The 16,308-nt window shown below is 39.4% G+C and overlaps 1 protein-coding gene across 14 annotated transcripts in view; it reads right to left on the minus strand.

Annotated features, from left to right (window-relative positions):
• CCDC7 (coiled-coil domain containing 7) overlaps positions 1–16,308 on the minus strand; it is a 568,294-nt gene that overhangs the window by 138,496 nt on the left and 413,490 nt on the right. For all 14 annotated transcript variants that reach the window (XM_058297711.2, XM_058297712.2, XM_058297715.2 and 11 more), the window contains one exon: positions 5,004–5,114. In XM_058297711.2, the coding sequence (XP_058153694.1) occupies positions 5,004–5,114 (111 nt within the window). The remainder of the gene's footprint in view (positions 1–5,003; positions 5,115–16,308) is intronic.

A 16,308-nucleotide genomic window follows, 5' to 3' on the forward strand; every position in this document is an offset into this window, starting at 1 on the left:
TCAGCCATGAGATTTTCGTGTAGTACTTCATCAAGAGTTACATAAGAGATGCATTTAGCCCAGTATATACAAACACAGATCTATTGTGAAATCCCCAAATTTCTAATTTATTACAAGTTTACAGCAGCATTTTGTTCCATTGTTATAAAGTTTTAAGTAAATTACCATATTACTTGATCTCATATGAACACTGTCAATAGTCTGAATGGTTGTGTATATTCTGTACATCAATTAAATTTTATACAAGTATAAAATTTTTTAGGTTATTTACACCTTAGGGTAATATACATTCATAGACCAAATAATGAAAATAAGGGTTTTTATTGCAGCAATATGTGCAAAATCTTTTTATCTACCTGACTGCTCAAGTATAAACAACTAGTTGAATAAACTAAGGAATATAGTATTAACTACGGTATATAATATGTTAGAATGTGCTGTACTACGATGGTTTGAAGCTGTATGTACCCCAGAAAAGCATGTTCTTAAAGTTAATCCATTCCTGTGGGTGTGGACCCATTGTAAATAGGGTCTTTTGGTGATTAGGATCTTAAGTTAAGATGTGACCCACTTCATTCAGGGCAGATCTTTATCCTCTTGAGTCCTTAATAAGAGAATGAACTTCAGACAAAAGAGAAAGCCATGGATGCAAGAAGCTGAAAGCAACAAAACCCAGAAGAGAAGAGAGAATTTAGCAGATGCTGCCACATGCCTTGCTATGTGACAGAGGGGTCCAGGATCATTGGCAGCTGGTCTTCAGGAAGAAAGCATCATCTTGATAATACCTAGATTTGGACATTTTCACACCTTCAAAACTGTAAGCTCATAAGCTAATAAACTCCCATTGTTAAAACAAACACATTTTGTGGATCTGCTTTCAGCAACAAACTAAAACATATACTTACAATTGTAAAGAAATGAAAAAAATCCTTATAAACTGATATGAAGAGCTTTCCAGAAGATAAGGTTAAGTGAAAAAGAAAAAGAAACTTAATATAAGATATCTAGTAGTTTACTTTTTCAATATCAAAGAGGGGGAATTTAAAAAATACATAGGGAGGTGGATGTGGCTCAGGTGTTTGGGCTTCCGTCTACCATATGGGAGGACCCAGGTTCAATCCCTGGGCCTCCTGGTAAAGGCAAGCCTGCAAGGAAAACCAGGCCTGCACGGAAAACCATGCAGCAAGATGATGGCCCAACAAAAAGAGAGACGAAGGGGAGAGTAAAGGCAATATATGACAGAAACCAGGAACTTAGGTGGCGCAAGTGACAGGGAACTTCTCTCCACATTGAATCCCCAGGATTGAATTCTAGAGGAGAAAACAAGAAGAGAAGACAAAAAAAGAAAGAGACACAGAAGATCACACAGCAAATGGACACAGAGAGCAAAAACAGCAAGGGGCAGGGAGGAGAAGAAAAAATACATAGAAAGAGGAATGGAGAGATACTTAACTTTCTAAGAAATATAAACCATAATGTAGTTGGTTGCCTAAAAGAATGGGAATGGGAGGGCTTTACTGGTGACTGCAGAGGAACTAATAGGGAAAGGAATGATTTTTCTTTAAATATACCTTCTTAAATGTCTTAACAAAAACAAAATTAAATCAATAAGGATAAGAAAGGAAAACTAAAGCTGAAACTAAAAACTAAAAGTAAACCAATGAAATCATGGAAGGAAAAAATCAGTAATACAAGTGACTCATGAATACAGTATTTGACATATAACTTCAGTCTTGGGCAAGAGGGTTGGGAGATAGTCAATAAATCATGAATTCTTTCTGCTATTTGTCCTTTGTAGTGCTATGAGCTAAGCAATTCTGAAATAATTTTAGAAGGAGTCACTGTGGAAGAAATGATGTGCACATAAGAAATGAAGGAAGATAGGAATGAGGCCTGAGGGGCTGGACTGGAATTGATGGTGTCATGAAAATCATAGATTGTAAACTATGTTTGTACATACGCATATGCATGCATAGGTGCATGAGTATATGCCTTTAAATACGTACATATACAAATATATGTACATATATGTGCGTGTGAATGTCTATGTGTATATAATGAGGGGTCCATTTCAGGCCAACATCCTATGTGGATATTTGAGCCCCAACCATAGGCAATTACAAAAACTTTACTTGGCATTCCTCATTGGGGATGCTGCCTCCTCCACTGGACTTGGTGCACAGCCAGTGCATGCAGGCTCTGGAGGGAGTTACACTTAAGGACTGAACCACAGTAACCCTACCCAGCACAGCGTTACTATTATGCATATCAGGAGTCCAAGCCTAGGGACCTCCTTATGCAAAGAGTAGAGGCTTCCACTGAGACACTGTTCAGACAACACTACTGAGACCATCTTATCAGGGACATTGAAGACACTTTTGTTAACTCCAACTTAGAATTCAGTAATTTTCCAACTACCCCAGATCTGAAAATTTCAGGAGACTTTTCTTAGGATAACCGAGGCAGATCTGAGCTAAATACATCTGGGTCATGCCTGCTGACTTCCTGTAGGAAAAAAAATGAAACACCGGGGGATCCAGGGCCTTTTAAAATTAGTCTCTTGCTTATAATGCAGTAAGTTAATAAAGACTTAATTGTTGCTTACAATTTGGCTAGTTATCTTAATTGATCAACTCAAAACTTGGCAGATCTCTAACAATTTGCCATAGCAAGCAATACCCTGAAGACCACTGGGATCCATTTGCAAGAGTTTGAGGGTACCACCACACACCCATGCCAATTGGTATGGAAAGTGATAGCAGCCACTGAGGGATGCACATGGAAAGCACCAGTGAATTGTTGACATAAGCTTCTTGATTCTGAGAGAGGACACTGTCTTTCTCTTTCATCCCCAACTCCACAGCCAAGATCACCTTGTGAATAAAAACAGTCCACCCAACAAAACTAGGGGAGCAATTTCTTACTACTGTTTACTATCCTCCCATAATGGAACCAAGTTTCCAGAGAATGTACAAGTTAAGTTGCATCCAATGTCCTGTCCTAGCTCTAAGCAGTTCCCTAGGGTACAAGAACAGACTGGAATGCAGCAAGTTTTTCAGACCTGTGCCTTTAATGGAAAAATATAAACTGAAGAGACCTTAGAGACAGTTTAGGTCACCTCCACAATGAAGTATGTAATCTTATTAAACTCCATAAGGGAAAGAGACACTTGTTGGGAGCATTACCACAGACCTCTCCTTGAAAGTGCCCTGACAGTGACCACTGTCCAATTAGACAGCCTACAGTTTTGACTCTACCATGTGTCTCCACTTAAAAACTTGTTTGGACCACTCTTGCAGAGGCCACAGCAAACCTGCAAGTCATGCTGATAGTCCCTTGGGTCTACAATGAGTGAATGAGAATAGTGGATATTGAAATTGCTATCCAGGCTCCAATTTCTAGATTCTTTCCAGCTGCTCCTGCTGGTTATTGAGTTCAATTAAATCTTCATATAAAATCAGGTCAATAGGTCAGATTTACAATCCAGATTCTAACTGACAAACATCAGACATAATAAAAAAGTAATGCTAAGATAGCAAAGTTGATCAACAAGAAAGAATTAAAAATGGTAATCAATTGCCATAGTCTGGAAGAATCAGGCAAGACAATCCTGGAAAGATCTCCACATCTTCTTATCTGATAATGGGTCTCAAAGGATACCCCCAAAGGAACGTATGGCTAAAGTCCCTCTGTCATCAGGGGTAATTGGAGATCCTATATCAAGGTCAGATTTGAATGTAAAGTGGGAGAAAAGTGCACTTTTTAGGTCTTTAGGATGCTAGTGCACAGATGACTATGATCCCCACAAACTCTAGCACCTGCATGAGAGGGAAAGAGATAATGCTGTATTATGTACAAAGCTTCAGGAGCAGAAGACTAACGATTGATTATGGGCAGCTCAACCCAGGCTGCTCCCTTGGCATTGGTAGTTCATGATATTGTGACTGTTACAGAGGTTACTGCCCAAGCTGAGGGAAGGTGGTGTGCAGCAAATGACATTTCAAATGTCCTAGTCAGCAATGTTCCCCTCTCTGATAATCAAGATCAATTTGGCTTTATGTGGAAGGGGCAATCCTATATCTCTAATATCGTTACACAAGACTATCTAATTCTCCTTACTGACTGTCATCAATGGGTAGACTGTGAAGTGAAAAAGTCCTGTCCCCAGAGGGGTACTAGCCCTCCACTATGTTGAGGGCATCCTCCTGATGGGCCCCAGCAAGGGCACCAATCAATCAAGTCTTGACACAACCTTATGACCCACATTTTGTACTCATAACGGATAAAGATACTAATACCCAAGTGAAATCCCTGGGCATGATCTGAGGGAGCAGAACAAAACCTCACTCCAGAATAGATGATAGCCAAGCTTCTGGCACCCTTGTACCAGCAAATAAAAATGCGGGACCATTCTATTTGTATCTCACATTCCCCATGTGAATATCTTGATGACACTTATCCATGATACTATCAGACAGGATGCCAACTTTGAGTGATACCCTCAGCAACAGGATGCCCTAGAGGGTCTGCTATGAGCCAGGAGGGCCACACTTTCCATGGGCCCCACTGATCCACCTTTGCCACCTGAGTTAGTTTTAACTACTGCTCAGTTTGTGATTGTGGCCTATAATAGAAGAAAACCACCACACACCAGAGGTGCCCATTGGCATTTTGAACCCATCAGTGCATGGAGTCAGTAAAAAAACACAGTCTTTAAGAGACAGTTATTGTCCTATTCTGCTCCCTCAGATCATGTTATTGGACTTGGGTGAATTCTGAGCACATAAAGCATTCACATGAAATAGCCTTACAAATGGAAATCCCATCCAAAAGATATCAATGGTTCAGCTTTTTTTCCTCTAGTTGACCTAGGATATTGTCACTATAGGAGTAAAATATCTATAAAATGTATGTGCAAGTACATATTATTGAACACAAGATAAAAGTTCTTCTATTGAGCTTATTTTAATACATTTAAAGATATCTATATCTATTATACTTACTGCTGAGTCTTCGGCCCCTGTGAGTTTTTCCTATCTTTTGTCCTATTTTGTTTTTTGTTAATGAATCTTCATATTCAGTTATGAGGATTTTATCTGATTCTTCATAATGGCCTACATGAAAGATACATAGAATATTAGATTTATTATGAAATCTTTAGATTTCAAATTTATAATTAGTGTATAGAGTCATTTTCTCTCATTGCCACAAAATTATAAGTAAATTACCATTTGCTAGGTCTTAAAAGAACATTGTGAGAACAGCTGCAATAAGTGTGTTTTAAAGATGAATCATTATTTCATAAATATTCCTATGCATCAAATATATTTTATATTGTTATGTAGTTTTATTAGTTTGTTTATTCTTTAGATTAATACATATTTGTATGTCAAACAATGAAAATGGTTATGCACAAGTTTATTCAATAAAGCATTATTTGTCATTGCAAGGTATTCATTACTGCTTAAATGTTAAAACATAGGAGATTGGTTGTATAAACTAAGGAAAATAGTTTAAACCATGGTATATAATGTGGTACAAACAGCAGTATAGAGGAATGAAAATAATCCCTATAAAGAGACATGGAGATATTTTCTGGAGATAATGTTGTATTTTAAAAACCTGGAGGGAAAGGATTATAGAAAGACAGTAGAGTAGGAGCTCTAGAAATCAGTCCCTCCAGCAAAACAATTATTGATCTAGCAGGAACAATCTGAATCAACTATTTCATGCCACATCCAGGATAGAACAGGAAGAATGGACTGGTAAATTGTAATACATACCTTGAGTTTCATCCTCCCTGCAGTGACTACCCTCTCCTTTCTCTCAACCTCCCAGTTGGCAGCAATGGGGTCTGGAGCTCAAGCTACTATTGGTCACTACTGTTGGTCAGCTACTTCAGATCACTAGTGTCAGCTCTGAGAGTGATCATTGTTCCAACCCATCTTGGGCAAAGGCAGCAGAGGAATTAAAGAGAGTAACCTTCCTCAAAACTATGGAAAACAGTTAAAGGGCTGGATTAACTTGGAAAGTGTTGAATCAAGAAAATGAACTATTGTGGTTAATAATTGAGAAAATGTAGCATTGATGTGGAAAAAGTGGCCATGGTAGCTGCTGGGTGTGGAGAAGGGGAGGAAGAGAAGAGATGTGGAGGCATTCTCAGGACTTGGAGTTGTCCTGGGTGGTGTCCCAGGGACAATTGCCGGATGTTGTATGTCCTCCCATGGCCCACTGGATGGAACATGGGAAAGTGTGGGCTATGGTGTGGAACACGGGACATGGGGTACAGCGATGCCTGGAGATGTACTCACCAGACGCAATGGATGTGACATGATGATGGGGAAGAGTGTTATTGTCGGGGGAGTGGTGGGGTGGGGGCAGTGGGGGCGAATGGGGACCTCATATTTTTTTAATGTAATATCTTTTTAAAAAATGAATAAATTGAGTAGAGTTTGGAAAAAAATAAATAAATAAATACAAAAAAAAAAAAAAAGCCATAGAAGTTGTTCCTGGCACCTTTGCTGACCCCCACCCCTCCCTGTACAACACAGAGAGGACAGCTTGGGGTCCCTAATCCTATTTCAGAGGGAATAGAGTGGCTCCTGTGTGTATACTGGGGAGCATATATGTAATGGCAATATGTCAAGGGGAAATCTGAGAGACTGAACCAGGGAACTTGTCTCAGGTTTTTCCTCCCTGAGTTTGACCTGAGGACAGCAAAGTGACTTGGTGATAGCTGGGGTAGTGTGAAAAATAGTTAAATTGAATTGGACTTGGGCAAATGGTTACCTGCATTCAAGAGCCTGCCCAGCAGAGGTAGAAGTCAGTTTCAAAGGGAATAGAAGAGGCATTCATTCTAACTCCAGTAAACTGTAAATGGACAATTTCTGAGGCCTGTAGCAAGTATTAGGCAGGAAGAGAAATAGGCTGAATAGCTCCTTGCAGGCTCAGACAAGACAGAGAGAACCTTGGCCTTTGCTTATGCCTCAGGCTGGTATTCTTGATAGGAAGGCTAAACTCTGAAGGAGACCACCAGCTAAATTAGAGCTAACTTGCAAAAAGTGTGAAGGTGCTTTTGCTTTGGCTTGTTCATTATGATCAACTCCTGGCATTCAAGAAAATCTGTACCAAATTACTATCAGAATACAAGCTTGAGGAATGACAGCTCACGGCCTAAATCCCAGAGTTAACACTTAAAATACTAAAACGTACAATGTGCAACAAAAGTTACAAGACAAAGCAACAGGAAATCATGGCTCATTTAAAGAAACAAAATAAAAATCTAGAAACATCATCAATAAGGAGAACTTAACCAAAGATTTTTTTAAAAATGATCATCAATGTGTTCAAGGAGACAAAGGAAAACACAGAGAAAGGACTAAAGGATATGAGAAAAACAATGAATGCAATTCTCAATAAGAACCAAACAGAAATACTGGACATAAAGAACACATAACTGTAATGAAAAATTCCCTAGATGGTTGCAACAGTACATTGGAGGTGACCTAAGGAAGAATCAGTGATCTTATTCAGGCTAAGGAGAACAAAGGGAAAAGAATAAAAAAGAGCAAATAGAAGCTAAGAGACCTGTGGGAAACCAGCAGGCATACCAACATATATATTACAGGAGCCCAAGAAGAAGAAGAAAGAGAGAAAGGGGCAAAGGAATAGTCAAAGAAATAATGGAAGAAAATTGCCCAAACTTCATGAAAGAAATGAACATGCACATTCAAGATGCCGAGAAGAATGAGTTCAAAGAGAACCATGTGCAGACACATAGTAATAAAGCTGTCCAATGCCAAGGACAGGAGAGAGTACTGAAAACTGCAAGAGAAAAGCAACAAGTTATATACAAGGAATTCTAATATGTACAAGGATAATTTCATCAGAAATTATGGAGGCAAGAAGTACAGTTTCAAAATATTTAAAGTGCTAAAAGAAAAAAATGTCAATCAAGAATTCTTTTTTTGTGGGTCTTTTTTTTTTTTAATTATGTATTTATTTATTTTTTAATTACATTATGAAAAATATGAGGTCCCATTCAACCCCACCGCCCCCGCCCCCCACTCCCCCCACAGCAACACTCTCTCCCATCATCATGACACATCCATTGCACCTGGTAAGTTCATCTCTGAGCATCACTGCACCCCATAGTCAATGGTCCACATCATAGCCCATACTCTCTCACGTTCCATCCAGTGGGCCCTGGGGGGATCTATAATGTCCCGTAATTGTCCGTGAAGCACTATCCAGGACAACTCCACGTCCCGAAAACACCTCCACATCTCATCTCTTCCTCCCATTCCCCACACCCAGCAGCCACCATGGCTACCGTTCCCACACCCATTCCACATTTTCTCTGTGGACATTGGATTGGTTGTGTCCATTGCACATCTATGTCAAGTGAGGGCTTAGATTCCATATGGGTACTGGATGTACTCCTTCCGCTTCCAGTTGTAGACACTCTAGGCTCCATGTTGTGGTGGCTGACCTTCTTCAACTCCATGTTAGCTGAGTGGAGTAAGTCCAATAAATCAAAGTGTAGGAGCTGAAGTCTGTTGAGGCTCTGGGCCTGGGTGTCATATTATCAGTCCAGAGATTCAAATCCCCTACATATATCTTAAACCCAGCACTGACTACAATTCCAATAAAGTAGCATGCAAGTCTTGTGAAAAGAGATCCCCTCTGAGTCCAATTCCATCACGCAGAAACACCAGCTCCAAAGAAGGGCTATCTGTCATGGCAGTGAACCCCTTCTGCCATGACCATAGAACCCGTGGGTCTCTTTATCCCTCAAAAGAACCAATACCTGGGGTTGTATCTACCTTATCTGTCTCTTAGACTCTGCTCAGTTGTACATAGGGGTATTCCTTCTGACAACCTCCAGACTCTTTTTTAGAGACTCACAGCCTTATAATCTCATTTCTCCTTTCCATTTCCCCCTTACTTTAGGTCAAACAGCTTCCCGAAGTCATGTCATTATATGTAGACAGGTATATTCTGCTGTTCCGCATTGAATCTTTAATTCAAGGTCATTTTCTAGTTGCTTCTTCAGCTGGTATGTGGTAGTGATCCCTCGGTGCCAGGGAGGCTCATCCCCGGGTGTCATGTCCCACGCTGGGGGGAATGCATCGCATCTACACGCTGAGTTTGGCTGTGAGAGTGGCCACATTTGAGTAACATGCAGGCTGTCAGGAGGAAACCCCCAGGCACAATGCTACTCTAGGCCTTGTTCTTATTGCAGGTGTATAGGCTCAAAAGTGTAACCATTAGTATCACGAGCCCACTGTTGGGCCCTCCTTCCTTCCTGGTTCTTGCCGTTGCACCTGGAGGATTGCCGCTGCTCTCCCAGGGCCCACAACAGTGACCCCCCGGCCAGGAGCCCAGTACCCCCCCCAGCTGTTGTTTTTGTTTCCACTATGAGTATATATAGACATTACCATATACCCTGGGCATATGCCCTGTATAACTCCCTGTCAACCATATATATCCTGTCAATAACATCCCATATCAGTATTCCTCCGCTGCCATTATTGAACCACTCTGTGATCCAAAACTTCCCGTAAAGTGAATCCCAACATAATGTCAGCTTCAGAAGAGTCTTAGATCACCGAAATTCATATATACAATATACAGTATTTCCCCAGATCCACCATAAAACCTTTTCCCTTGCACAGCAATAATCTTTTAACTTATTCATATCATATTTCCTGAAACTGATGTACAGATTCCAACACTATAGTTTTCAAACAAGGTGACATTTGTGCTTACTATGTGGTCCATATTTTAGGCTGTACAGTTTTCTAAATTTTTTAGTTATCCTATGTTTTGTCTTATGGTTTTCATTATTAGTCTGTCGTCCCCTATATGTTTTTGGTGTAATATTAGCTGTTTTATATTCATCCTCGTGTACTCTCACATAACTCCTCTTTTGCCCCCTTATTTACCTTTGTTCCATCCATTCCACATCCATTTTCCCCTCCCCTTAGGGCCCACAACGCCTGCCAATCTAATACCCTGGGAGCCGTCCTTTCTCATGAGAGATACAGTTCTCTCTATTCAACGGCATTAGTCTTCCCCAGGATATGGGTCCACCCCACCCAATGGTAGAACCCACCTTGGCAAAATGAGCCTTCAGCTATTCCCTCCAGAGTCCGTCACGCATCAGACCATACCCCCTGAGCGTCCTAACCAGGTAACCCTCCTACTTATACTTTGATACGTTTTATTCAACATTTAGTTCTCAATGAACTTCTGACACTCTCCCATATTCGTATATTGCCCCTCCCTCCCACCTATTTCTTGGACAATATTACCCCTCTTCCCATCCCCAGCCCCCCTCAAACCCAGAAAACCCCATCCGAAGGTAACCCCTTGCCCCCATTTTGTCCCTTCTTTGTGCTCATACTTACTGCCAGCTCATCACAGATTCCACCCCTGCAGACATTAACTCACATCCTTCCTCCACCCCCCGATTTCCTGTAAGCCACTTTTCCAGACTCTAGCTCTCTGAGGCAGTTAACTTATTTCATATCATTGAGGTCATATAGTATTTGTCCTTCAATGCCTGAGTTGCTTCACTCAACATAAGATTCTCAAGGTTCATCCATGTTATCACGTGCGATTGTAGTGTATTGGTTCTTACAGCTGAGTAGTATTCCATTGTGTGTATATACCACATTTTATTGATCCACTCATCTGTTGATGGACATTTGGATTGATTCCAACTTTTGGCGATAGTGAACAATGCTGCTATGAACATTGGTGTACATATATCGGTTTGTGTCCTTGTTTTCAGATCTGATGGGTATATACCCAGCAGTGGTATTGCTGGGTCATATGGCAAATCTATGGATAATTTTTTGAGAAACCGCCAAACTGTCCTCCAGAATGGTTGGATCCTTCTGCATTCCCACCAGCAATGGATGAATGTTCCCCTTTCTTCACATCCTCTCCAGCATTTGTATTCTACTGTTTTTTTTATGGCTGCCAATCTTATGGGAGTAAGATGGTATCTCATTGTAGTTTTGATTTGCATTTCCCTGATTGCTAGAGATTTGGAGCATTTTTTCATGTGCTTTCTAGCCATTTGTATTTCTTCTTTGGAGAAGTGTCTGTTTAAGTCTTTTTCCCATTTTTTAAATGGGTTGTTTATCTTTTTGTTTTCAAGATATAGGAGTTCTTTATATATGCAAGATATAAGTCTCTTATCAGATATATGGTTGCCAAATATTTTCTCCCATTGTGTGGGTTCCCTTTTTACTTTCTTGACAAACTCCTTTGAAGTGCAGAAGGCTTTAAATTTGAGGTAGTCCCATTTATCTATTTGTTCTTTTGCTGCTCGTGCTTTTGGTGTGATATTCATGAAGCCATTTCCTATTACAAGGTCCTGTAGATGTTTCCCTACACTGCTTTCTAAGGTCTTTATGGTCTTGGCTCTTATATTTAGGTCTTTGATCCATCTTGAGTTGATCTTTGTATAAGGTGTGAGATGGTAATCCTCTTTCATTCTTCTACATATGGCTATCCAGTTCTCCAGGCACCATTTGTTGAATAGGCCATTCTCTCCCAGTTGAGAGGGTTTGGTGGCTTTATCGAATATTATATGGCTATATACATGAGGTTCTATATCTGAACTTTCAATTAGATTCCATTGGTCTGTGTGTCTCTCCTTATGCCAGTACCATGCTGTTTTCACTACTGTAGCTTTGTAGTATGTTTTGAAGTCAGGAAGTGTGATTCCTCCTATTTCGTTTTTCTTTTTCAATATGTCTTTGGCTATTCGGGGCCTCTTTCTATTCCAAATAAATTTCATAGTTAGTTTTTCTAGTTCCTTAAAGAAGGCTGTGTTGATTTTTATTGGGATTGCATTGAATGTGTAGATCAGTTTTGGTAGGATAGACATCTTAATAATATTCAGTCTTCCTATCCATGAACAGGGAATATTCTTCCATTTATTTAGGTCTTCTTTGATTTCCTTGAACAATCTTGTATAGTTCTCGATGTATAAGTTTTTTACCTCTTTAGTTAAATTTATTCCTAAGTATTTGATTTTTTTATTTTCTATTGTGAATGGTATTTGTTTCTTGATTTCCTCCTGATCTTGCTCATTATTGGTGTATAGAAATGCTACTGATTTTTGCGCATTGATCTTATAACCTGCGACTTTACTAAACTCATTTATGAGTTCTAGGAGCTTTGTTGTAGATCTCTCAGGGTTTTCTATATATAGGATCATGTCATCTGCAAATAATGAAATTTTGACTTCTTCCCTTCCAATTTGAATGCCTTTTATATCTGGTTCTTGTCTCAGTGCTCGAGCAAGTACTTCCAAGACAATGTTAAATAGGAGCAGAGACAATGGGCATCCTTGTCTTGTTCCTGAGTTTAGAGGGAAGGATTTCAGGATTTCGCCATTATAAACAATGTTGGCTTTCGGTTTTTCATATATACTCTTTATCATGTTCAAAAAGTTTCCTTGTATTCCGATCTTTTGGAGTGTTTTTATCAGGAAGGGGTGCTGTATTTTGTCAAATGCCTTTTCTGCATCTATAGATATAATCATGTGGTTTTTTTCTCTCAATCTGTTTATATGGTGTATTACATTGATTGATTTTCTTATGTTGAACCATCCTTGCATACCTGGAATAAATCCCACTTGGTCATGGTGTATAATTTGTTTAATGTGTTGTTGAATATGATTAGCAAGTATTTTGTTAAGTATTTTTGCGTCTAGGTTCATTAGAGAAATTGATCTGTAATTTTCCTTTCTTGTGGTGTCTTTGTTTGGCTTTGGTACTAGGGTAATGTTGGCATCATAGAAGGAATTAGGCAGTGTTCCTTCTGTTTCGATTTTTTGGAATAGTTTCAACAGGATTGGTGTTAGTTCTTTCCGGAATGTTTTGTAGAATTCACCTGTGAAGCCATCTGGCCCTGGGCTCTTCTTAGTTGGGAGATTTTTAATGACTGATTCTATCTCTTTGCTTGTGATTGGTTTGTTAAGATCATCAATTTCTTCTTTCGTCAGTATGGGCTGCTTATGTGTTTCTAGGAATTTGTCCATTTCCTCTAAATTGTCATTTTTGTTGGAATATAGTTTTTCAAAGTATCCTCTTATGATAGTCTTTATTTCTGTGGGGTCAGTGGTGATATCACCTTTCTCATTTCTTATTTTGTGTATTTGCATCTTTTCTCTTTTTTTCTTTGTTAGTCTCGCTAAAGGTTTGTCAATTTTGTTGATCTTCTCAAAAAACCAGCTCTTGGTCTTGTTTATTTTTTCAAGTGCTTTCTTATTTTCTATTTCATTTAGTTCTGCTCTTATCTTTGTTATTTCCTTCCTTCTTCTTCCTGTTGGGTTACTTTGTTGTTGTTTTTCTAATTCCGTCAAAAGTGCAGTTAGTTCTCCAATTTTTGCTCTTTCTTCTTTTTTGATATATGAATTTATGGCTATAAATTTCCCTCTCAGTACCGCTTTTGCTGCATCCCATAAATTTTGGTATGTTGTGTTATCATTATCATTTGTTTCAAGGTAGTCATTGATTTCTTTTGAGATTTCCTCTTTGACCCACTGTTTTTCTAAGAGTGTGCTGTTTAATTTCCAAATTGTCGTGTGGAGTCTGGGTCTCTGTCCCTTGCAAATTTCCAGCTTCACTCCACTGTGGTCAGAGATATTGTTTTGTATGATTTCGATCTTTCTGAATTCATTCAGCCTTTCTTTGTGGCCTAGCATATGGTCAATCTTGGAGAATGTTCCATGTGCGCTTGAGAAAAATGTATATCCTGCTGTGTTTGGGTGTAATGATCTATATATGTCTATTAGATCCAGCTCTTCTAATATACTGTTCAAATGTTTTGTTTCTTTAGTGATTCTCTTTTGAGATGTTCTGTCCAGAGTTGATAGTGGTGTATTAAAATCCCCCACTATAATTGTAGATGCATCTATTCTTTCACTTAGTTTTTCCAGTGTTTGCCTCACATATTTAGAGGCACCCTTGTTAGGAGCATAAATATTTATGATTGTTCGATCTTCTTGACAGATTGTCCCTTTCACTAAAATATAGTATCCTTCTTTGTCTCTCACAATTGTTTCGCATTTAAAGTCTATTTTGTCTGATATTAATATAGCTACTCCTGCCTTTTTTTGGTTGTTGTTTGCTTGTATGATTGTTTTCCAGCCATTCACTTTCAACCTCCATGAGTCTCTGGGTCTAAGATGTGTCTCTTGTAGACAGCATATAGATGGATCGTATTTCCTTATCCAGTGTCCCAGTCTGAATCTTTTGATAGGTGAGTTTAGTCCGTTGACATTCAGTGTTATTACGTTTAGAGAGTTATTTATGGTAGCCATATTTTGGTTGGATTTGTGTTTGTTACATTTTGTTTGTATTATTTTATTTTCCCCTTCTATTTTTGTCTTTCTTGTTGCTTTTACACTCTCCTCCATCTCTGACTGTCCTGTTTTTTCCTTTCTTCCTGCAGAACTCCCTTAAGAATTTCTTGAAGGGGAGGTTTCTTGTTGATATACTCTTTCAGTTTCTGTTTATCTGTGAATATTTTGAACTCTCCATCATTTTTGAATGCTAGTTTAGCTGGATAGAGTATTCTTGGTTGGAGATTTTTTTCCTTTAGTAACCTGACTATATCATACCACTGCCTTCTTGCCTCCATCGTTTCAGATGAGAAATCAGCACTTAATATTATGGAGCTTCCCTTGTATGTGATGGTTTTCTTTTCTCTTGCTGCTTTTAGAATTTTTTCTTTGTCTTGAGCATTGGATAATTTGACAAGTATATGTCTTGGGGTGTGCCTGTTGGGGTTTATGACCAGTGGAGTGCGCTGTGCTTCTTGGATATGTACATCTGTCTCTTTCAGTAGATTTGGGAAGTTTTCATTCATTATTTCCTGCAACAGTCCTTCTGACCCCTTTCCCTTCTCTTCTCCTTCTGGAATGCCTATAATACGTATGTTTGAGCGTTTTGCATTATCATTCAGGTCCCTAAGTCCTGTCTTCCACATCACTAATTCTCTGCTCTGCCTCTTCTAGTCTGCTGATATTTGCTGCAAGTGTATTTTTGATTTCTTGAATTGTGGTGTTCATTTCCATCATATCTGTTATTTTTTTGCGCATGTCTGCAATTTCCCCTCCAAGTGTTGTCTTCATGCTGTTAACCTCTTTCATTACTTCATCAAATTTGTCGGTGATAAATGATCTGAGATCTTTCATTGCTTGTGCGAAGTCCTGCCCCCCTTCCTGATTGGATTCAGCCATGTTTTCCTGATTACTGGTTTGGTTTGTAGATTTTTGTTGCTGTCTTGTCAACATTTTTTCTTGACAGGTTTAATCAGTTCCTTAGCTTCTTTGTCTAGTCTTGGAGATTAATTAGCTGTTGTTTTTGCGTAAGTGTTATATCTTCTCTTTGTCACTTTGTTCTTCTTATTCCAATTTCTTATTGCTAGTTAAGCTCACTTTAAAGGAAAGTATTAGTGCTGGGGAAAGGCAACTGTGTAAGGGAGGAAAAAGTGTGAAGTAGTATTGGTGATATATGTTAACAAAGCAACAATATGAGTTCTGGGAGGATGGAGGTTAGATCATGTAAATTGTGTAGAGTTATAGTAGTAGGAAAGTACCTATAATGAGGTAGACGACTGAATATGGGAGGAATGTGGTACGTACTAAGAGGCTATTGTTTCCGTGAGAGAGGGAAAGAGAAAAGAAAGGTAATAGTTTCAGGGACGAATACCAGATGGAAAACTAAACAAAGGTATTAGAAATTAAGAGTTAGACACTTTGCGGATCAAAGAAAGGGAGATGGAATATAGGAGAGATAGCAGATGGTGGAGGATATCAAGTTGTAGGGGAAAGGGGATAGTGTAGATAGGCTAAATCTATTCACAGAAAAATGAGGCAGTGGAGGGTGAGGAAACCCAGCAAATGTGAGGTATTTCCTGTAGGACCTATTGTATTGTTAAGATAAAATAGTATAAGAAGAATATTGGGGACTGGAAAGAGAGGATTAAAAACAACAACAACAACAACAACAACAAAAATTTAAAAAAATAAAAAATAAAAAAAAAAAAAAACAAAAACAAAAAACAAAGAACAGAAACCCTGTCGCCAGGCTCGGCTGGGCTCGGCTGGGCTCCGGTCCCCTGCCCTCCGCGGCTCGGCTGGGCTTGCCTGGGCTTGGCTAGGCTCAGCTGGGCTCGGGTGCCCTGCCCGTCGCGGCTCGGCTGGGCTCGGCTGGGCTTGGCTTTCCCGCCTGCCGCCCGCCGCCCGCCGCGGCGCAGCACGGCTCGGCTCTCCCGCCC

The sequence above is a fragment of the Dasypus novemcinctus genome, chromosome 5, assembly GCF_030445035.2.
Source record: "Dasypus novemcinctus isolate mDasNov1 chromosome 5, mDasNov1.1.hap2, whole genome shotgun sequence".
Classification (NCBI taxonomy): Eukaryota; Metazoa; Chordata; class Mammalia; order Cingulata; family Dasypodidae; genus Dasypus; species Dasypus novemcinctus.